The following is a 25,165-nucleotide window of genomic DNA, read 5'->3' on the forward strand; positions in this document are numbered from 1 at the left end:
AATGCAGCATAATTACCCTGGCTTTAGCAGTGCAGCTGTTACGCGCGCTGCGTTTCAAAGAATAAATTCCTACCAGGTACCCATTTACTTCACCTGGGTGGAGTGTGGCAAATGTAGATCAATGTCTTGCCAAAGGACATTAGTGCAGCGGCGGGACTCGAACCGCGGACCTTGTGATCGACAGTCCGGCGACGTATCCACTCGACCACAACACCTCTATCATGATGTTCTAGTTCTGGCTCCCCTTCAATAGCACTTGCCTACATTGTACATTGATGCAAGTTGAAAGAAAAGATATCAATCAAAGCATAGGGGTTTTCAAAAATTGGACAAAACTAAAATGCCATTGTGGAGGAAACTTTCTCAAAGTGTGGTCATTGATCTACACTGTACATGTATTGTACCAAAATGTACAGCAGTGTACAATTTTTTAAAGACAATTCATTCTCTGTTTCAAAGTTTCATGTTTCAAATGTTAATGTACGTTCAGAGTGTATACATGTATATTCAAATATAATGAACTAAATGTACCTGTATGTTTTACACAACCACAATTCTGTTTCTGTCAAGATTGAGGAATTATGATACCTTAGTGCTTTACATTTTACAGCACTGTAAAAGCATTGTAAGCTTGAATAAAGTCCAGTTTATTGTTGACTTTGCTGAAATATGCAATCTGTTCCAGTCTTAATATGTTTGAATAACAAAACTAAGTCAAAAATAATTGGTATGATATGGAAAATGACATTACAGATACAAGAAATAGATTCCATTTAAATCACATCCTAAGATCTGCATTCAAGGCACATCCTCAAATCTACTTTTAACCAGTCCAAATAATCATGACAAGATTTGTGAACATATGGGTCTAACACCTCCTTGGTGACAAAGTGTACTGCTCGATCTCAGTCAGCATACAATTCCTGTCTTACAACAGCCTGCAATATTACTAAGCCCCTGATTTTCATATTCCCCTTATAATGCGAAGTAGCAAACAAGATATTTGGGCATTCATGATCGGTGGGGGGATTTGAATACGTGCATCGAATGCAATCCCGAGTTAATCAAGCAGACCAAACGAAGTGAGATTTCCTCCACGTCCTCAGGATGTATGACTTGGGGGCTATCTTTTGTTGAAGACTTGTCATAACTGGGTCGCCCGATTGCTATCTCAGCTGAGCTGCTTGCTCCGGCCGGCCCATGTTCAATGACTGCCGGTACCCTACCATATTCCAGTTGAGACTCCTTCCCTCAATCTCTTTTTTGATCTTCGGATAATCGCTCATTCATGAATAGGCCTTTCCTCATCAGCTCGAGATCGCCAAATAGCCTGCTACTTCTGATATGGGAAATAAGCCAGAAATAAAAATAGTGTCTTCATCAGCTCGAGACTTGACCTCGAACTTGAAACTCAAGCTTAAGTAATTAGCTCAATATATTTTGCTCAACGTTATCGCATAGTGCGAGTCTTTGGGCAAATAGCGGGATATTTTGCAAACTAGCCCAAGATATCTTGGGATGATTATCTCAACCAAATATCTCGCTAATTGCAACTGAAGATGCAAATTAACTGGATAATATGCAATCAAGATAATTCAAATAGCAAGATATTTGGCAATCTCCAGCTAATAAGGACATGCCTTGTGTGTCTGGAGTCCTCTGGACTGCTGCAAATTACTAGTTTTGCTCTCACAGACATGTATTCAAAGTTGTAGTTCTCACAGCAGTTGTTGTCAAGAATTTGCAGCAAATTGATAATTTCTTGGTCGGTCAAAAACTACGAAATTGATTAAAAAAAACAGAACATCTTAACATGTACATGTACACTGACTGTATATTGATTTTATCTCCGTGCTTGGCCACTCTCCTTCCATTGGACTCATCCACCGTGATTTAATAGAGAATTACAACAAGTTGCTGTCTCTTGTTGGAAAGAGTTACATCTTATTTCAGAGGTGGGAAATATCTGAAACCCAATAACATATTGATATACTGTAATCTATGGATTTTGGGAGTAAATATTTACACAGTTTGGGCATATATGCAGGTTGATTTGATAGAATATCAATATCATATATGAGAAAATTTGTAAATTCAGTACACATGCAAAACTTCACAAATGCTTTGCAAGGTACCAGAACCTTCCTGGACATTCTTGAGAATGGTGTCAATTTCAGGAAGTCAGCCACTACACCTCCAAATTAAATACCGGTAATTGGTAAGATTTGAAATGACGTTAGACGGTCAGTTGCTCTGAGACACACCTGTTTGAATGTCATGTTCTGCAATGTGCTACCATTCTTTGCAGTTTAGATTGAGTGAAGTGATACATCGATGAATAGATCACAAACTGTAGATGGGTAACACTGAAAAATATTGACATGTATCATACCGTTTAACTGAAGTTCTGTCAAAGAGCATTTCAACTTGCTTTTGAATCACCTGAACAGTAAACACACAGTTAAAAGTTTTCCAACAAAGTGAGAAACACTGTACATGGAATGCTCCCCAGGAAGTGGAGAATGTGCATACATTGTGTGCGGGTAAGCCTTGAATCCGATGACCGGGGTAATAGTATATCTGTAAGGCGCTTTGATAGGGCCCTCCTGAAAAAGCGCCATATAAGAAATAGTTATTATTATTATTATTATTATTATGTGAAGCAACTTCAAAGAAATGTATAGCAATATCAAACCCAAGGATGTATTCAATAGCTATTGAAATCTGAAAAGTGTCTGCACATGGAGACTAGAGCTTCAGTCGCCTCTCAGCCGAGAGTAACCCTTGACAAGGTGTAGTAGACAACTTAAAGAGGCATTCACACCTACACTGTAGCCGCGTGTGAACGTTTCCTGGTGACACCTCCATAGACTTGTGAACCCTTGAAATTCATCATTGTGGCACATCTGAACAAATCTGAACGTGGCTTCCATTTCACTTGGATGCTCACGAGAAGTGCTAACATTTAGATGTTATTATTTCATGTTGAAAACTTGACTAATAATATATGTTTTGTTATTTCAGGCATTACGCAGTGACTAACTGCTTTTAAAAACTTATACTGTAGGTGCTCTGTGTTCCATTTACAATAAGGAGGGGTTGTCTTTAGGGTTTCATAAAACTTAATCTACTGTAGGACACCTGTAGTATGTGATGTACATAAATGTACAGTTTGTACATAGCCATTGCCTCCAAATCTGTCTACCGGTACTTTTTTTAAATTTCTTTTTTTCAAACTGACCTTTTTAGTACAGGATTGAGAGCTGTAAGATGGGTTTAGACTTTAAAATGAGATATTCTGATCAGGCATTTCAGTTATTATGAATATGAGATGCTGACTGTAAAGTGTTAAAATGGCAGCAATCAGTTACCACACAAGACTGATGCTACAATGCTTTGCAGTTTTAAAAAAAGATATGCCTACATGTAGACACGTACATGTACATGTACATGTACAGTGTATATTAATATTCTTAAAGTGACTACAGTATACATGTATGTCCCATTTGCACCAGCCAAAAAAAATGAAAAGGTTAAATGAAGTATGTTATTACCAAAGAAAAGAAGAAGTCAATCAGTCACTCAATAGTATCTGACAGCGAAATCTAGATAGTAAACAGGTTTCCTTGCATAATTTGAATATTAGGACACTGCTAACGTTTAGATTTCACAGATACATGTAGGACATACCTGACATAATTCCTACAAAATTCTACACTGCCTACAATGTAATACCGTACTGGTATAGTTTTTAAAACACCCAACAGATTGTATTATCATAGACACCTAATGTTTTCCATGACCACACAATGATTTCCATGGCCACACCATGTCAAAACTATTAAAATTCACACCATGTTAGAATCAAATCCATACCATGTTAGAATCAAATCCATACCGTGTTAGAATCAATTCCATGGATAATGTAAAGATGAAGCAGTTTTGACTCGCGAGTTTGATGAATGTTCATGGTCAGATGCAAGCATTCTGCTGGCAATTACAAATGTAGCTCCGCGAATAATTAATTTTCAATGAACAATACACAGTACCGGTATGTACAAATTATATCAATAAGTTTCTTCACGAGTATCTTGGGCTTACAAAATGTATGTTATTCCATTATTCGAAGGGAAGATAAAAATAACTAAATGATGTAACACAGGGAGTTGGTAATTTGAATTTAGATTTCCTGTTCCTTTGAATAATTGTACTAAAACAAAACACATTCTTGTAAGAGAACTGGTTAAGGGTAACAATGTGGGACCTACATGTACTGTACATGTAATCTCACAAAAGGAAAAAGAAATTCAAGAAGAAAAGTCCCAACTTGGGCTAAAGCTAGCTCTTTAGGGCAAAAGGCAAAGTTCCTTTATATCTACAGTACATCGACTCAAACAACAACAGAAAGTCTTAAAGGGGGTGTAGCCTGACAAGACTATGTGTCTTTCCCGTGGCCTGACTCAGGCCAATCAGGTATACATGTAATATGACTACAGAGTACGATGAGACCGCAGTATTCATGTGCTTTCAACATACCGGTACGCAAGCGGCAAAACCGAAGCGTGAGGAGAACTTCTGTGTGTTTCGCGAGCTGACAGTTACTCATACTCAAGTCCATTCATTTACGTGAAGTTGTCCAAGAGAAGTCATGGATGGCTTTAACCAGTATTTGCCATGCTACACCCCCTTTAATATGAAGACAATTTATAGATATTAGTGGACAGGCGATCACTGTAGCTTGGCGTAACCATGTGGACTGGGGGATACTATGTATATGTATGTATTAAAAGCTCCTTGGTATAAAATACGGAGTACTCTTATACTGGGAAATAGCTGAGCTGAGCTGCATGTACTGCCCTTGGTGTGCAAGTTAAGATGGGTCACAATTTAAAAAGCTTGGCAGCAGGCCTGGAACTGTTCGTACGTTGGGTTGAAATGAATCATGAATCTTGTGGGGAACTCTATTCATCTCCATTGTTAGTGGTGTCAAATTTAAGGCCAATTTTTTCGTCATTGACTCTGGGGTCATTCAAAGACGCATTGTGCTTCAACCCTGTGAAACAGAAAAATAGCAGCTATTATTCATCCAGAATCTAAGAATGATAGAATTCATCTGCCAGAAGAAAAAAAGCCTGTATAGTTTGCATTTGACTTGAGTCATGGGGAGAATTGTAAAGAGTCCCTTTTGTGGTTCATTTCTTGCTTCTTTATCATCGACTGATGAAAGGGACTTGCAAAATCAGTGTAGGATGATTTATGGTAGAGAGCTTAGCAATGTTTAAATCGCTCTGGAAACTGGCGTTAAATTTATCTAGGTGATCAATTCAGAATGTTGATTTATGAGGTTATGTTTGCCCTTCATCTATTGACAGTCAAAGGGGCATTAAATCATATTCTTTTACTCAAGAGTTTGATTCCCATCTGGCTCTAAAATGACAACTTTTCTCACCAATGTAATCCATGTAGTTGTAAGGATTTATGATGGGGATCTATGAAACTTTAGGGTAAGAGGCAAGGGCACCCAGCTCCATTAGCAACTCAGTAGGCCCGTCTTCACTATCTCAAGATTGCCAAATATCCAGCTATTTGAAGTATCCCGATCGCAAACTATCCAGCTAATTTGCGTCTTCATTAGACCAAAGTAGCAAATTAGCTGGATAGTTGGTCGGGATAATATCCCAAGGGATACTTTGCAAAATATCCTTTTTATTGGCAAAATATCCAGCTATTTGTCCCCGTGCGTCTTACTCTTCACTAGACTGAAGATTTGCAATACACGCTAACGCTGAGCAAAATATCTCGAGCTAATTTCTCAAGGTCGAGTTTCGAGTTTCGAGGTCGAATCTCGAGATAGTGCAGACGCGATTTGTTACTTCGGGATTATTTCCCAAATAGCGGGCTATTTGGCAATCTCGAGATATTTGGCAATCTCGAGATGATGGCAATCTCGAGATGATGAAGACGCGCCTAGTGACAGCTCACGATGGTGGTCTCCTGCCTCCTAAATTACCTCTCTAATTTATTGGAAAATATTGACTATACATTTCTTATCTTATTTGTATGCTTCGTACATTTTTATCGTATGATATGATATAATTGTACATGATTTTCTATTTATTTACTTTTGTAAACATTTTTTTTATTGTAACTGTTATTGTTCGAATTTTTGTACTTTGAATTTGAATTTGTATCTTTTTGAATGCAGAAATAAAATCAATCAAACAAACAAACAGCTAGTGCTCTGTGAAAACTTATTTTTTAATTTGTGCAATCCTAAGTTTTGACACCTGTATTCATACACATTTTGGTTAAAAGGAACATCATAATTTTGAAATGCCCTCATTCCTGATACCATTAGCCTTAGGAAGTTTAGGTTTAAAACCAATATGGTATTAACATTTATTGTGTTGTTTGTGAGCACCCAACTTGCTTCTCTGGCTCAGCTGTACGTTGCTCACATTAGCTATACAGGTATGTACAATACATGTATGCAATGTGTCCAATGCCCTAATGCTTTGTTTTATTTGAACTAGGAAAAGAATATGCCGTTGTGTAAAGAAAGACCCATGGTCACAAAACTGATGATGAGAAAGGAAAATATCGATGCAAAGAGACGGAAGGAGAGGCAGATTACAGTATGTATGGAAAATAGATAAAAGTAATAGTAAGAGGTACTGTACATTGACTTGTACACTTTACATGAATAGGCCTATCATGAATAGGGAGAAAAATGACATTGAAGTAGAGTGGTGAGTGAGAGGAAGGGTGGGGTGGTACAGGAGGGGGAGTATGCAGAGAGATGAATACATACATGTCTACAGTGTACTGTATGTGCTTCAACTAAGGTCTCCTCGACTTTCTTTTATTCTACATTGTACTGTTTACCGTAATATGATTATACTCTATTATATTTTGTTACATATGATTTCTGGAAGACAAATAAACTTGATACTAGATACTTGATGCTAAGGAAGAAATAGTATGCAGGAATTAAACTTAAATGTACAATGTACATGTTTTTACAGTATGATTATAATAATGTATTGGAGTGTTTTGTGCATAATATGATTTTAAATTGATTTTGGACGTTCGTCTTTCCTAGCCAATGTTATCTCTAGATACTTGATGCTAAGGAGGAAATAGTATGCAGGAATTAAACTTAAATGTACAATGTACATGTTTTTACAGTATGATCATAATAATGTATTGGAGTGTTTTGTGCATAATATGATTTTAAATTGATTTTGGACATTCGTCTTTCCTAGCCAATGTTATCTCTAGATACTTGATGCTAAGGAGGAAATAGTATGCAGGAATTAAACTTAAATGTACAATGTACATGTTTTTACAGTATGATCATAATAATGTATTGGAGTGTTTTGTGCATAATATGATTTTAAATTGATTTTGGACATTCGTCTTTCCTAGCCAATGTTATCTCTAGATACTTGATGCTAAGGAGGAAATAGTATGCAGGAATTAAACTTAAATGTACAATGTACATGTTTTTACAGTATGATCATAATAATGTATTGGAGTGTTTTGTGCATAATATGATTTTAAATTGATTTTGGACATTCGTCTTTCCTAGCCAATGTTATCTCTAGATACTTGATGCTAAGGAGGAAATAGTATGCAGGAATTAAACTTAAATGTACAATGTACATGTTTTTACAGTATGATCATAATAATGTATTGGAGTGTTTTGTGCATAATATGATTTTAAATTGATTTTGGACATTCGTCTTTCTTAGCCAGGGTTATCTCCGGCTTCATAACAATAAGTATTAAACAGAGATGTACATTTGCAAGTTAATACAATTGATGATGATCAAAATAATTACTAGTAGATTTTGATCATTTCAATTCCATTGAAAGTTGAGCCTTAAAGCACCAGTACCAACAATATGATGGAGATGATTACAGTAAACTGTTGGAAAATGTTTAAGAAACTCATGTTTTTGCCATCAGTATGACTACCGGTATAGGCATTGATGATGGAATACACAATTCCAATCCCATCTAAGAAGCGCAGTGCATTTAGTTTCTTAGTCGCACCTCCCATTCCGCTCATTAAATATATTGATGTCCCCTGCAGCTCATTATCGTTAATGTTTCAAACCTCTCATGGCGCCGATAGGGATAGATCTAGAGGTGTATGTAAATATACATGTACATGTAGTCTACAGGTACAGACTCTGTTTTGACACTTGTATTCAATTCCAAACAGCCCTGAGCTGAGCGTAACTCTGTCGGTCTCTATCAGAGTAGATAGTGCAGAGCCTATGGGGTGCGGTAGACCGTGCAGTCTGCACCTAGTCTCCTAGAGTTCAAGCACTCTATGAAGCACTACCACAGACAAGGGTTTGCGCCTTCATACTAGAAAGATGGAGCGGTGTTCAGTGATGTATCGGTCCTCCCTTTTTCCCATCCATCCGTCCGGTATTGATCGGTAATAGAGAGCCTGTCTGATCAGCGTCAAGTCAGTCCTCTTTCAAGTTGGGATAGTCTTTCACCCAGACATGAACTGTCAGGGTTGATAAAAGAGTATGTTTGTCGTCTGCTTGTAAAGCCTTGTATGGCTTGAGTTCTGTACAGTGTATCGCTTTGTCTGCAAACGTGATATTGCAAGAACATGTAAGAAATGTCAGTTTTGATTCTTTACTATTATTTAAAAACAAATATCATTTATGCTATTAAAACTTGAGGGAGAAAACATAACGAAAATGTTTTATTTCAGTAATTCCATTTACAATGTATATCTCTCATGTACAATTGCTGAAAGGACATTGATTAACCCTACACTGTACAGGTGTAAAAGCACAGGTCTGAACGCCCTTCTGGCTCTCGGCAGGCAGATGAAAATGATTATCATTGTCCCAGGTGGCATTTTACATCATCGTCAGACATCATGGAGGTCATCATCTTTGTGGACATGAACTTCATCTGAACCTCATAGTGACCTTGGGTTGTCCAGCTTTCTGTACTGTGTCGGTACGAAGGGGGCATGATAGTGAGAGAAGTGCCTGCTTCTGTATATTTATGTGTACAATAAAATAGATGGGCTGTCTTCAGAGACGATCTGCCTTTAGATTAGAAATATTACCGGTATAATAATAATAATACACAACATTTATTAGGTGCTTAATACGGGTGTCTCTAATAAAAATAACAATGAGATCAAACATACATAAGGTCAAACATAGGATCGAACATAAGATCATACAAACAAGGAATTAGACGTTGTGCCCCTGCTTTGACCGACTCACAACTGCAGAATAACATTCATGAATTAAAAAGGTGCGTTTTCAGCATGGACTTAAATTGGTCAAGAGAATGAGTATTATGAAAATGCGCTTGTAATTATTCCAAAGGATAGGGGCATTTACCGAGAAAGCTTGATCACCATATTTGGTAACAGTACGAGGTTCAAGAGTTAACTGCAAGGTTGATGATGATCGAAGAGGTCTTAAGGAACTAGAAGAACGTAAGGAAATCAAATCTGAAAGATATTTAGGGGCTTGGCCATGGAGAATTTTTAACCGGTATCCCTATATGAGGTGGGTTTTTTGTGCTTATTTTAAAACTTTGGTTAGATTTTGCTTCATTCTTAAGCTCCAAATTTGTTAAAGCCAATACCAAATGTTTTCCTTTTTTTGCTTCTGTCTTCTCTTTGCGAAGTAGGTTTTGATAATATGTATTTGTACATGTATAGTACTATTATAGGTACTTGAATAAGAGCATATATATTCAATGTTGTTTACACATGTATAGTCCATTTAACCCATTAAAAATAATTGATTTTCATATAAAGCACATTCTCCATGTACTCCAGAGTCCAGGTCAAGCTATCTGGGGGTTTCTATGCAGCTGGATATTTAAGGATCTAACTGAAGCATGAAATGTGGCATTTTCATACTTGTCTGAATCTGTAATTACTTAGCCTCTTTTCCCATTCAGACTGATGAAGAATCAGGGTCCACTTCTAGCATGATCATCGGACAACTGTACAAGTGGATGGGGCATACATGTATTATACATGTATAAAGTGCATTGTATATGACTGGCCAGGTGTCATCTTGCAAGATAAGATGACACCAATGGTGTCAGCTAAGCTTACATCTTTAATACTACATGTAGTTTCTTTAAGTGATACTTTTTCATGTTTAGTCTTTGGTACTCTACAATTCTTTATTTGATGTTTCTTTATTGATACGAGTTGCGCTCTAATTTCTTTAAGTGTGAATGGGCCATTAGTGGAAGTGTTGGAGGAATATTGTAATCTGATATGCATGAAATCTGGCATTTTCATACTTGAAGCGTTGTCGGAAGCAAGATGACAGGTCCAGAGAAAGGCTAGCAAGTCAATTTCATGGTCAACACTTGGGATCATCAGGAACCTTGTACTTTTCTTCTCTAAGAAGTGGGAGGAAGGAAGTGGTTTTGACGAATGATTTCTGAAGAGGTTCACCCTCGAGAACTTGAGTGCTGTGGAGAGAGAGAGAGAGAGAGAGAGAGAGAGAGAGAGAGAGAGAGAGGGGGAGGTCATAGATAGTAAAATGGGAGATGGAGTGAGTTAGAGAGGGTTAAGGAGAGAGAGAAAAGGATATGAGAGAGAAAGAAGGAAAGAAAATGGGGTAGAGAGAAAGAGATGAAGAGAGAGTGAGAGAGAGGGGGGAGGGGAGACCTCACAGACTGAGTATCATAAGATAAAGAGTCACAACTCACAAGGATGTACTGTATGTACAAGAGAAAGAAAATCATTTTAAATATCAATACACTATGAACATAACTGACAAAGAAAGCGGACAAAATATACAGTTCCTCAGGTACACAAAGGAACATCCCTTCACTGCTATTATGTACAAATGTGTAGAACAGGTGTCACATGCATATTCACCTTTTTACATAATAGCAGTGAAGGGATGTTCCTTTGTCTACCTGAGGAACTGTATATTTTGTCCGCTTTCTTTGTCTGTCATTTTCATAGTGATAGTCATGCTGTACTCATTCATGGTGCATGTTGCAGCGTATCTACTTTTGACTTCCCAAGGAATGCCATATTTCATATGATGCTTTTAAAAATGTAAGAATGTCTTTTAAGCTTATTCACATCACAGATGTTTCTCCATGCTTCCTTTAGCAGTTGAAGCAAACTTCTTCAGTTCCCCCTGAAAATGCGACCTTTTAAAACACTTCATATGGGCACCAAAACCAGTTTAAGTTGGTGCATGAATTGTGAAACATTCACTGATGGTTTAATTAAAGAGAAAGCTTTTTGATTTCCTGGGTAAATCAACGATATTCAGAGTTCGTTTTGGATATTTTCTGTGTTTAGAGGTAGGATCTTGAAAGAACAAGGGGAATGGATTTGCTGATAGATAAGACAGGATATTGAATTAATTATGCAATTGATGCCGACGCCAAAACACATTTTAAGTGTAATATGATAGCAGACCTATGGAAAATGGCAATTCCTGTCAGATGTGACTAAAGGCCTTGAAAGTTATTTTCTTTTTATATGTGCATCCTCTATAGATAAGAAAGCAGGCCCTTTGCTGAATGAAGCCATTTTGTTCTTGTTCCATTCAGGCTTCTGAATCTAGTCTGTATGTCAGACCCGAATGACAAGTCACTGAGGACAAACAATTGGAATGGGTCTCCCAGATAAAATCTTGACTTGAAATTTGTCTTAATTTTGATTATAGCTGCTTAAGGACAGTAAGCTCTTTTGCTGGATGAAGGTATTTCATCTATGGAGGTTCTTGGAGCAAGTCTTTAGTTTATGTCAGACCTTGTGTGATGGGCATCACCAACGAAAATGAGAATTGGACATTCCTAATTGGGCCTTGGAATTAATTTTGTTGTCAGCTAAAAGAGACACTGTTGTGTAGGAAGCATTTCTGCTTGAAAGAAGACATTAAACGACATATAGTCTAGATATATGACCTTGGATGACTTTGCTGAAATATGATTTTCTTCAGTAGGCACTTCAGCAGTCTTAATTTCAGAGTAATCGTACCATGGATGACCGACATAAAGAACTAAAGTTGGCTACCTGTGTGTTCCGTGCTCCTGTCTCTTTGACACAAATAAATTGTAGAAATATGCTTGGCCAATAATAGACATGTGATAATAAAAGTGACATTTGTATGCAAATAATCTTTGGTAAGGAACTTACAGTACATGAATTTTTAACCTTAATTTTTTGGATGATGTCTGCCTTTAGTGGGGTACAAATTAAAGTAACATTTTTCTTGAGAATGTTCATCTTCAGAAGATATGAACATCCGTACTTCTTCTTACAAATTAATTAGTCTTCAAAATGGCTCTTGTGAAATTAATTTATATTTTGTATCCCCTTACAGATAAGCAACTCCGTGATGCCCTGGACAACAGCCACATGAGACACTTGCAGAAGGTCCCCACCCCTCTGGTAGCGGACGAACTCTATCAGCAGAAGCCCATGTACCCCTTGATCATCTACAACCGGGTGCCCAAGACTGGTAGTACGTCCTTCACCAGCCTGCCCTACACACTGTGTGAGACACTCAAGTACCATGTGCTTCACGTCTGCACAGAGTATCACCTCCAGGTGCTGTCCGTTCAAGACCAGGTGAGTTCCCTAGACCATGTTAATGATTTTGTTGTAGGGCTTGTGGACCCTACCATCAATAGGGCACTTTCGAAAACACGACAGCAGCAAAGAACACTGGAGAATTACGGCGATACAACTCTTCCGTCGAGTTTAGGGAACGAAAGCGACCATGGCCGCGTATGGCTGTGAAAATCACCAAGACGGAGAAAATTCTGGTTCGAGGATGCGCAGATTGTCTTTTCGCTTGTGTTACCATCGTCTTTGCCTTCTGTCGTGTTAGCGAAAGCGCCCTAGTAGTAGGTCCATGACTCTTCATGATGTGTGAGACACTCGAACACCAAAATGTTTCACATCTGCATCGTGGATCACGCCAATTGCTGTATATTCAAGGCGAGTTCCATAGATCCTAATAATGCAGTTTGGCTGTGTGTTGTGCCTCTAGTAAGGCTAGAGAACCATGCATCCTACAGTATGTGAGACCTTCAATTTGATTCAAATATCATGTTCTTTACATCTACACTGTGGATAACATTCAAGTGTTGTCTTTGAGTTCTATAGATCCTGATAACAAAGGTTGAGGATATACATTTGTACATGTACCTCAGGTAGGGCTAGTGAGCCTGGCCTGCACCTTGTGTGTGATGCTTAAACTAGCTTAGACCCTGTCAGAAGTGAAAAATGAAATAGATGAATTATATATCAAAGGAAAGCTTACAAGCCATTGATTACAATAATACCAATTATATGCTACTTTAGTGCCTATCAGACAAGTATTAAACTGCTCTCTGAAAACTTGAAATCTAAAGCTTTGAAAATCGGGAGTTGTCGACCTACTGTATGTACTCGGTCAGTGCAATTAATTGTCTGTAGACCAGATGAGTTCCTTAGATCCTGATTACGAAGGTTGCTTGGTGGTCATGCCTTTCATAGGGCTAGTGAAACATATAGCATCTGTCAGCGAGAGCCATTATGACACTCGTCACATATATGTATACGTGCACAGCTAGCTTCATGTGTTTCACCACTTTGTTGTCTGTTCAGGACTGGTTGAGGTCCATAGAGGTTGATATAGCAGGCCATGTTTAAGTAATACGATGTGATACATCTTTTAATTATCAAGAAAACAGTAGATTAAAGTTTCTCATTGAAATTATATCTTGCTAGTTGCTTCTGTCATAAGTAAATTTATTTCTCAATTAAAAAAAACTCACTCAACATGAGAAACATGACTGTCGATTGCATTTGATTAAATTCATTTTCCCTTTTTCTTTTTTTACAGTGATCAAATACATTTTGCAAGATATGGACTTTTAATAGAAATATCAAAATGTCATACTTTCAAATTGTACCACAAAATTTAGAAGTAAACTGACCTGAAGTTTTTGAATGAAAGTATTTTCCAACCTTTACTTTACTCCCTGTTGTCAAATGCACCGCACACATATATTGTGTATGTACGAAATGTTGTGCTTGCAGCGACAAGGGGGGCTACATGTAACTTCAATGTACACATCTACCCTTAACATAAATTCATTTGAGCCCAGCTAAGCCTTCCCGTACATATGTGAATTCAGAAGCAAATAGGAGTAATGACATTAAATTGACGCCACAATTATCATGCAGTGGGGGCAAAACTAATAACTAAGGCCAACAATTGCTTGTTTGCCGAGCAATTGAGACATGGCTGCATTATGGGAGTTTGGTGAAGTGGGTGAAAGGAGGGGGTCCCTCTGCAGTGCTAGCTGTGCGTTGAGTGTAGTGTGTTTTGAAGGAATGTGGAAAAGGGATTTTGACAAAAACTGTACTCCTAAAATTGCATGTTTTATACAAAGGAATTGAAATGAAAGGTGCCAATGTTTATTGAGAAGTAACTTGATTTTCTATCTTATAAATCATAGATTCTTCTCAATTAGTAAGATCTGCATGGGCAGCTAGACACCAGTCACCATAATTATCCTTAAAATTTGAGTAACTTGTGGTTTCTAAATGCCTTGAAACATTTGGCTCTCTTCATGTTAATGTGTTTTTCAGAGAATGTAATCATGCCATGGTATTCATCTTTAGTGATGAAACATTGTTCGATCTCATCAGTTATCACTCATGTGATATTTGACTTATTTGTGTTTCTCTGTCTTTATTGTGAAAATATGGCAAGAAATACAAATACGGTACAAATATGTTGGGAATTTGAATAACCATGACAAACAATTCAGTAGTAGAAAACAAAACAAACAAGACACTAATAAATCTCTCTATGCCCTGATAAGAAAAAAGTTTATTTATATCTTCCTAGTAAAAAAAAAAGCCTATAATATACAAGTTTCACTGCATTGTGATTCATTCAAAAGGAATTTATGGGACTACAAGTCTTAAATGAAGTTATTGAAAGTAGACTCAAATGCTCAAATCAAGCCTTAGCAACAACAATCCCAACCAACATATTAGACACAATGTACACCTGTAAGCAGTAAGCAGTCATCAGGGTTCGCACTCGGTCGCTCGGTCAGCCAGCGCAAAGGGACTTTCCAATCCTATTAGAGGGTAGAAGCTGACTTCCGAAAACTTCAGGGATTTCTTTCTTTGGACAAAGCGCTTTGTTGTGGGTGAAGCCTGCATTTGCTGGGTATGAATGAATAATAGAGGGAGAATGGAGTGAGAAAATTGGAAGGAGGTTTAAAGGTAATAATGACATCATATTTCAAGAGAAACTGTCTTACTTATCATAACTAAAATTTCCAAATGTAAGGGATTTCTGTCTTTGGACAAAGTACTTTGTTGTTGGTGAAATCAGATGGCTGGATTTCTTAAGTGAGGTATATAATTCAGTATATTGCATTTCAAAATAAATTCATGCTCAATTCAAACACATATCATTACTTTTAAGAGTCTTATTAGAAATGTTTACTGAATGCACAGATAAATACATGGTGGTGTTCTTTTGTAGAATATTCATTTCATGACAGCACAACTTTTCAATTGTATGAATGAAGGAACAGCCTTGGGGTAGAAATAATGAAGTCTGGACAAGATATTTTCTTGTAAATATATTATCAGGTACAATAGAAAGTAATTACATGTACATGTGAAAAGGAGCTACATGTACATGTTAGATAATGTTCTTACAGGGAGTCATGACTCATGAGTTAAAGGAAACCAAAACCTTCACACTAAGTTACTTTTATTGTGAAGTTTAAAAAATTTGAATCAAATCAGTGAAAATTTGAAGAAAATCGGGCAAGGAATAAGGAAGTTAGAGCTTTTTGAAATGACTAGTCACTAGAGGGCGGTATTCAATTTGATGACATCATCTGTGAACAACTCTCCATGCCTTTTGTACATAAAATTTCACAATTTTTTTGTTTTCTTCGTATTTATTTGTGTTCTTGATCCGACTTCATAACATGTGAAGTAGAACATCATTTTGCATTCTATATCTTGCTTTCAGGGGAGTACATTATCTCGATCACAAGAAAGAAGGAAAAACATGAAATTTGATGTACAAAGGCATGGAGAGTTGTCCACAGATGACTAGTAATTTCAAAAAGCTCTTGCTTCCTTATTCCTTGCCCGATTTTGTTCAAATTGAAGGTTTTGGTTTCCTTTAAGCCAATGTAATGATGATAAATGATATTTTCCCCTAAATTAACTGAAATGTTTAAACTCGAAAGAAAATGATGAGAATAATAGAGAAATAATTTCTTTAGAAAAGGTTTTTTAAAAAACCCAGATTAGCAGCTGAGTCATAAATAATGTATGCTCTTATTATCTTGAATGCTATTATTTATGATAGAATTCTTTTCATCATGACCAATCAAAAACTTCACAGTACACATAGATTCTTATTTACTACATGCCCAGTTGCATCCAGATAGTTTCTTTTACAAATTGTTTGACCATAACTCTTTTCCCTTCTTTAAACTGTCCAATATCCGGATTAAAGTGCCATTTAGTCTAGCCGACTAAGTAGTACTTTAATGGTTTCTATATAGATGAGAAACCCTGTATATGTGTGCCATTATCTATTTTCCTCTTTTCATCTTGAAGAGGAGTATAGGGGGAGGAAGGATAAACAGATTTTGAAAGGAAGAATGAGGAATGACTATGTTGTGTTAATTGCATGTGAAATGAGGTTTTACCATCTTGGTCAATAATTAGTGAGTCTTGAGAATGGTATGTAGATTTGTTTACTGCCTTGGGAGCGAGTTGAATGTGACAACATGTTTTCAATCTGCATACAGCACCCAAACCTCTTCTATGGTGAAACGGCTATTTATAGTGTCTCACTGTTGATGTGGCTAACCTATTAGATGTAAAAGTGTACATACAAATTATGAACATGAAAATATGGGCCAATATCCAACATTATGCAAAGACTGTAGTACCGGTATCTAGATATTATTTGAGATAAAATTCAAATTCCAACTATTAAGATGAAAGAAATCTATTTGAAAGAAATGTACAAAACACATAACTTTGATAATATAAGATAACAGTAGTCCATTTGGCACACTAGTAGTCCTACTCATGCATATTCATGAGCAAAGATTTTGATATAATTATTTCTTATACTTTTGGTTATGCTTTTGTTACCACAGAATACCACACTTCTTGAGTTTAAAGTGACCTTTAAAATTGAGCTCACTCAGGGTTTCATGTCTCATAAATAGGCTTTAATAGGAAGGTAAAATTTACAGATTGTGGTCAGCTGGGAAGTTTGATACTATTCCAGATCAGATAATAAAACATCCTTCCTTCTAGGTTATGAAAATAAAAAGGCCCTGATATAGAGAAGAAATGTGATGAAGTACATGTAGGCCTAGTCACAAAACCGCATACTGAAACATCTATAAATACTTCTTGAACTTAAAGCCCCACTGCACTACTTATAGCTACTTGCGCCCTCTATATAGCAAACAATGCCTAATTGGTGACCATTGGTCCCCCTTTTTCTTATGTTAATTGAGAGCTGATTTGAGGAGATAACCACCTGTCAGTTACCATGCAGAGAGGTCTAATCCCTCCTGACCAAACTAGTGCAGAGGGGCTTTAAAGGAAAGTTTAAAGATCTGTATATTAATGTGCATACCACAATCTTAAAGTGACTACAAATTATTTGAGGTACCTGTAGGTAATTTTGTAAAATGGATTTTAATTTGAAATGAGGGAGACCAAATCACAACACAATAATGATAAATCCTGATAGAAATTGTTATAGAGTAACTGACAATATTGTAATTTGTAATATTTTGATAGTATATTTAGCACAGATTTTGGCTTTGTTTCGGGGTAAAGTTGTGAAGGTATGTAATTTATTCTCATTAACGTCTAGGCACTGCTCAATAAAACTATTATGTAGTCCCTTGAACAAAGATGAATGAATAAACACTTGAAATTGGTGCATGAAACTGTGATGATGAATATTAATGAAACTTTGATAATTTATAATGAATATTCATGAATCTTTGATAATGAATATTCATGAGGTTGCATGGATCACCAGGGACGTGGACAGGTTTATTTTAAAACAAAACTTGCTTCATCTCATGGTAACACATTTCTCTCTCTTTAATTGTTGAGTCATTTTGATACATTCATGGCTCTCTCTGGACTGAAGACAGGTTTCCATGGAAACATACTCAAGGGGAAGAGAAGCCCCATGAAACTGGGGACAGTCAGCAAGTCGTAAAGGTCATGTGGGAAAATTAAATGTTTACTCAAAATTGATCACCTGTCATTCTGATTTCTAGATATTGATACGCTTGACTGAATGTAATTGAATTGTTCATGCATGTGTGCATTCTCAGGTGGACCTAACCAATCTTTGTAGAGCCGTGCACGCATGTGCATATTTAAAGGTGCTGTGAAGGCCCGTTCAGATGACATGTTAAACTGTGTGTAAAAAAAAGCCTTAATTTTTGTTTTTACCGTGTAAATGAATGGAAACTGTGCACAATTAAAGCCCTGCTGGTATTCACTGAGCTCTGTGTATTAAATATAGGATACAGAAATGTGTAACGCATTACACTTTGTCATCATGCTGTGGGTTTGTCAGTCATATCTGGACACGGATAAAGGGTACCAGTTGCTAAAAGTAATGTTTTATATAAGACATCCAAAGAAATCTAAACTTGGTATTTAAATGGTAAATGATTAAACAGTATTAAGAATGGAAAGGGAAAAATCTTATTTTATGTGAAGTCGTACACAGAAATTTAGTTGAAGACATTGGTCATGTGCAGCAAAGTGTACAAATGTTTTAACTAGTCTACTCACAACTTTACAAGTAGCTTTTGCCCTCATTCTGAAGGACAGTCATTATCATGGCAAGATATTGCAAAAAGTAATTGCAAAAAAAAATAGATAACATTTACAAGGTACCAAATCCACTTGAATAGAGTGTTTTGTCGATTGTGATTTAATTGACTGCAGCATTTCTCGAACCGGAATCACTCACAAAATTTGTGATCATTTCAACTTTGAAGCACACAGAAGTTTCTGGTGTACAGTACAGCAGCTTAGACACTTCAACTTGCAATGACTCTTTACAGCAGTAATATCTCATTTCATAAGTAATATCTCATTATTCAGAGATAATATGCCTTTTACAGAATATTGAAAACTGACATTTTCAATGTAAGACACAAGCATGCAACCTAAAACATACAATGCAAAACAATTTTTAGACGATTGGTCTTCTTAAAAGTGGAGCTGTGAAATGATTGAGTTTCACTCTAAGAAATCCAGGGACTCCTACAAACAAACAAAAACATAATTATTTGCATCTGCCCAGTGAGATAAAATGTTTTAAGGGAAGGGGAGCGGAACAGCTGGTCTTAAAACTCAAGGAAGAAGCTAATTTGTTGATCAGAAAATTACACCAAACAGGTTGTTATGTAACTAATTATCTGGTTCCTCTGACAAACACTTGTATTGCTGATTGATTTAAAAAAAAGATATAAGTGGACTAAACACTAGATTTTGATACCTTTTAGTAGTTTACACTGAAAAGTGAGCAAGATACCGTTTGATTGTGGCTAGCTACAACAAGTACATGTAGAAGGCTTTGTTCATACAAATGTATGTAACTTGTAAGGGGCAGTCTTTACTAATTGACTCAATGAATGCATTTTTTGTAAAGTGAAATAATATTTGCATTGTACGTGTACCATGTGGTAGTGTATGAATTTTGGTGATAAAAATAATTGTTTAATCCTTGATATTTCCTGCGTAATCCATGAAAATGTTCAGATACAAACAATTTCTTTTAAATTTTAATCAATACTTAAATTATAAAACGTACCTGATGTTGTATGCCATGTTTCAGGTTTCAAATTTACGATATATATTCATGCAAACTTCAAATCATTTATATTGCTCCAGAAATTGTAAACAATACCTTTAATTGATGTTTGGTGCCTCCAAAAACTTCAAATCATTCATATTTCACGAGAAATTGTAAACAATACCTTTAATTGATGTTTGGTGCCATAGAAAGGCTTCAAGTTCAACCCTGGGTGAAAAAAACAATAACTTGACACAGTGAACTTCCGTTGTGAGAGTACCCTGAATAACTTCCTCAACAAGATCATTCACCCAGTGTATCTGGTTCAAGGGAAATTACAGAAGGCCTGCCTTCATCAGCTCGAGATTGCGAAATCGCCCACTATTTTTGATTTGGGAAATAATCCTGAAGTTACAAATCGCGTCTTCATCAGCTCGAAACTCAAACTCAAGCTTAAGAAATTAACTCGAAATATTTTGCTCACCTTTTCGCATACAGTGCGAGTCTTCAGGCTGGTGAGGACGCACCGGACAAATAGCAGAATTTTTTTCCAAATAGTGGGATATTTTGTAAACTAGACCAAGATATCTTGTGATGATTATCTCTACCAAATATCCTGCTAATTGGGGCTGATGAGAACGCAAATTAGCTGGATAATTTGCAATCGGGATAGTTAAAATAGCGGGTTATTTGGTAATCTCGAGCTCATGAAGACAGGCCTAGAGTGATATTGTATACTGAAAAGATTTCAAGGAAGGTGCTATGTACCATCTGCTTGAAGATTTAACCAGATGAAGAAGATCGAACAGACTTTCAAGGGCACTTTGGATACTTCATTCAGGGATGGAAATCAATTAGCAGTTGTTCTGGTGGCAAAAGCTCATCATTTCAGGATCTGCATGCCCTTGAAGGGCTCGTCCATCTTAAGAGCTCAAAGAAGAGCGCAAATGCCAACATTTATCTTTGCCTTCAGCACGAACCTAATTCCTTCAGCCTCTGCTTTCATTTATAGGCCTGTCTTCATCAGCTCAAGATTGCCAAATATATCCCGCTATTTCAACTATCCTGACCGCAAATTATCCAGTTAGTTTGCGTCTTCATCAGCCCAAAATTGCAATTAGCGGGATATTTGGTCGGGATAATCATCCCAGGATATCTTGGGCTAGTTTGCAAAATATCCCGCTACCAAAGAGTCGCACTATATGCGAACGCTGAGCAAAATATTTCAAGCTAACTTCTTGAGTTTCGAGATAGAGTCTCGAGCTGAGATAGAGTCTCGAGCTGATGAAGACGCGATTTGTAACTTCGGGCTTATTTCCCAAATCAGAAATAGCAGGCTATTTGGCAATCTCGAGCTGATGAAAACATAACTTTTGACTTTAGCCTCTGCTATGGCAGCTATCATTGATGGGACCGAGTTACGGATGGATGAGTAAGACAAAAGATGAGGGTCCCCAAGGATCTAGACGTTTGAGTAATGAAGATCATCTAGGAACTAATGAGCCATTGGAACCTCTTCTGCAAGATGCATGGATGTATACTGGGGTATATAGCCTCATTTGGAAAGGAAAAAAAGAAGATGTTCCCTTGTAAAGTTTGGCATTAGGAGTCTGAATTAATGATTCTTGAAACTCTAAAAATCTGTAATGATATCCTCTAAAATACCTAATGACTAGGTCTAATGACCCCTCATTTTGAAGAGCTATGCCATTAAGTGTTATGGTGTAGCAAGAAATTATTCATTTTGTTGAATTCCTTTAACATAAAAGTAGCAACAATGAAATACAAAACAAACAAACAAAGAACAAAATCGATGCTTGGTTTCAATTAACAAGGGCTTATCTCATTGCACTGTGATATCTTCATGGTTTCTTGCTAGCTATTGCTACATATGTAAATTTTTACTCAGCATGTAATAATTTTTTTTGGGGGGAGGGGGGGGGGGGGGGGTCCCGCATGATCTTGATGAGAATTGAGATTGACTGCAATAACGGAGGCATTTAATCTGGATTACCTTGATATGGATGATGATCTAAATGTGCATACTGGTATACATGTACATACCGGTAGTACATGTATTATAATAATCCAATTAAATACGCCATTTTCGTAATGTATCTAAATTTAATATATACATTTGTAATGAGTTTCAATATGAATTATGCCATTCACCTATTACAAATAATTGTACTTCAATGGTCAGAATGAAAATTGCATACATTAAATGAAGTTGTTGCTAGGTAGGACAAACATTGTGGCTTGCCATATGTAACAACTCATAATATATGCAATTTGTATTCTGACTGTGGAATAATATTATTTTTGACAAGTGAATGACATAATTCATATTGAGGCACTTTACAAAGACGTATGCATTAAATGTGGTTGCATTACGAAAATGGTTTACGGTATTGGGTCTTTGGGTATTTTTTTCCTCTCAATCCAGTAGAAATGTTTGTAACTTTGTATACATAGCCAACTATTTTGAGATATTGATGACTTGTCAGTTTGTTTCATTTTGATATATATGAGTCATTCATTGTGGGCAAAATTCCAGGGGCTTCCTGATCTGAAAGAAGCAAATACAGTGCACTTTATCAGGAAATCATGCATGAATTCAACGTGGTATATTAGATTTTTGTGATGATGAACATGCACCGATGCGGTTGTCCGTTTCCCATTCTGTATTTCAAGCTTACGATGATTAACTGCCTCGCTGGAGGAAGGAAGTGAAAGAAGAAAAGATTTTGTAGTTATATTTAACCTAGATTTGGTGCCAAGAGAAATGCTCAAAATTGTCAACTTTAATAGTTGAAAAGTGAAGATGTCATGTTTTATTGTTTATTTGTCATTCATAATTCATATTAAACAAAAGTTATAACAGTTTGCATAGGTTTTACTAGTAACGTTTCAATCACAAATTCAATTTGAAAGCTGATTGTTGAGACTAATAGAGTTCCACAAAAAACATGTTTCCAAAAAATTCCAACCCTTTTTTATTTTGAGGGAAATTATTGAAATGGTGTTTTCTTCTACAAACAAGTTTATACGGTACATGTAGGTCCACATACCAGTAACTTGAAATCCACTTTACAAAGATTAATTGGTTACGACAATGCAAATTAAAGATGCTAATAGTAATATCTGTTGCCGTGGTGTTGTGAATATTTTTATTTGCTTTGTAAATGCTATTTGCCTATTAACTCTTATGAAAGAAACAAATGGCAGTCACTGCCAATGATATTGCATTTCCATTTAAAAATCAAGGAAGATGAAAGAAGCCTGATTTTTGTTTAAGGCTTACCAGGGTTGATACCATCATACCTTGCGTGAGCTGCATCTTTTGTCTTATAGTTTTTCTCACGCTGCAGATGGTGCATTTTAGATGAACCTCGGGGGAGTGCTTTCTTGAAAAGCATTAGATGTTCTTGAGCTGTGCATGACTAGCTCTTAAGACTGTCATTACCACAAGCCCAACGTGCAATTGAGTTTAGTTTAGACAATTTGCCCACGGCAGTGACTGGGTTAAGCGAGCTGATCACGCTCGTGCTCTAGATTTTGAACTGAAGTCCCTGACGCCTAATTGTCTTCATTAGCAAATCTCTGGATCCCAAGAGAATGTTTTTCTTGCTCAGTGCATAAATCACTTTTTTGGGGATGTACATTTGGAATTGAGGAGGGAAACAGAGAAAGGGATAGAGAGAGAGTGGAGGGAGGGAGGAAGGAAGTGAGGATGGAAGAGAGGAAGGGAGGAAGGGAAAAGGGAAGGGAGGGAGGGAGGGGAGTGGGAGAGACGAAGGGAGGGAGAATGATACAGTTTAGGGAGAGAGAGAGAGAGAGAGAGAGAGAGCATTCGAGGGATGGAGGGGAAGGGAGAGAGAAAGAGAGAGGGAGGGAGGGAGGAAGGAAGGGAAGAGAGGAAAGGGAGAGAGAAAAATAGAGAGGAAATTAGGAAAAGAAGTAAGTGAAATAGGGAGCAGGCGGAAGGAGTGTATAGAGAAGTAAAATGAGACAGGAAGTGAGAGATGGAGGGAGATTGAAATGATTTGAAAATACTAGAAAATATGGGATAAAAGACTGGGATAAAAAAAAATTAAAAAGTAAGTACCGGTAAGATAGGTGTAAATGGTGAGGGGAAAGGGAGGGGATTGAAGGAGAAGGTGAGGGAGGGAGAAAGAAAAAGAGAGATAGACAAGCAGAGGCGTAGAAAAATGAGAAGCAATAGAGAAAGATAAAGCAGTATGGGTTGAGGTAAATGGTAAGCAAAGAAAGCGTCAAGAGACAGTGATCATGAACAAAAAAAGTAGGGAAGATTAATCTTATGTTTTGAAACGGGTTGACTCATTCTCATTCAAGTCAGTATTCTCCAAATAGAATAAATAATGACTTTTAACTGACAGGTTGAAGGCATGAATAGATGTACGTGAACTGTGCAATAGAGGATTAGTTATGGTAGCTTTTTAGGAACCCATGCATGCAGTCCTCGAGTGTTGTTGTTGGTAGTAGTTTTATCGCGTTCATTCAGTATTGAAGAGTGATCCCTTGAAATCCTCTTATAGTTGGTTTGTCCTGTTGTGCTTAAATTAAAATTGGTATGAACCTTAAGTGTACAGTGCATGTATAAATCAAGAGGATGATAGTTAAACTAAACACAAAATGATCAGGCAAGATAGTTGATCTTTTTGAATCCCATACGCAACCAAGTATCATGGAATCCTTAAAGAAATCAGCATTAAAAGTATCGTTATCCTTGATATACCGTATATATCTTCTCAACCAAGCTATAGAAGAACCATGGACCCCACCATGGAAGAACTATCAAATTGATACAGTTATCAGGAATACTAAAATTTGTGATGTAGTCGATAACATATATGGGACAATACCTTGAATGTGCCCTGATGAAAAGGGTTTGCCAAATTTAATTATTTACATCACACTCAGATTATCGACCTACTAAAGGCGTGTCTGCACTATCTCGAGATTGCCAAATATCCAGCTATTTGAATTATCCCGATCGCAAACTATCCAGCTTATTTGCGTCTTCATTAGACCGAAGTAGCAAATTAGCTGGATAGTTGGTCGGGATAATATCCCAAGATATCTCGGTCTAGTTTGCGGTTTTCCGTGTTTACTCGAGGTCAGTGGTTGCGAGGTCAGCGCTGAGCGGTATAGATCGCATGTGCGAACCGGAAATCGTTGTGCATGATGGGATCGGGATAATTGACTCCGTACTTCGGTCTAATGAAGACGGTCGCAAACTATCCCGCTAGTTCGGAAATAGA

General features: G+C 36.9%; 1 protein-coding gene across 1 annotated transcript in view; it reads left to right on the top strand.

Annotated features, from left to right (window-relative positions):
* LOC100890874 (heparan sulfate 2-O-sulfotransferase 1) overlaps positions 1–25,165 on the top strand; it is a 62,914-nt gene that overhangs the window by 2,757 nt on the left and 34,992 nt on the right. Inside the window, exon 2 of the mRNA XM_030997114.1 lies at positions 12,369–12,616. Within this exon, the coding sequence (XP_030852974.1) occupies positions 12,369–12,616 (248 nt within the window). The remainder of the gene's footprint in view (positions 1–12,368; positions 12,617–25,165) is intronic.

The sequence above is a fragment of the Strongylocentrotus purpuratus genome, unplaced genomic scaffold, assembly GCF_000002235.5.
Source record: "Strongylocentrotus purpuratus isolate Spur 01 unplaced genomic scaffold, Spur_5.0 spur5_scaffold_4, whole genome shotgun sequence".
Lineage (NCBI taxonomy): Eukaryota > Metazoa > Echinodermata > Echinoidea > Camarodonta > Strongylocentrotidae > Strongylocentrotus > Strongylocentrotus purpuratus.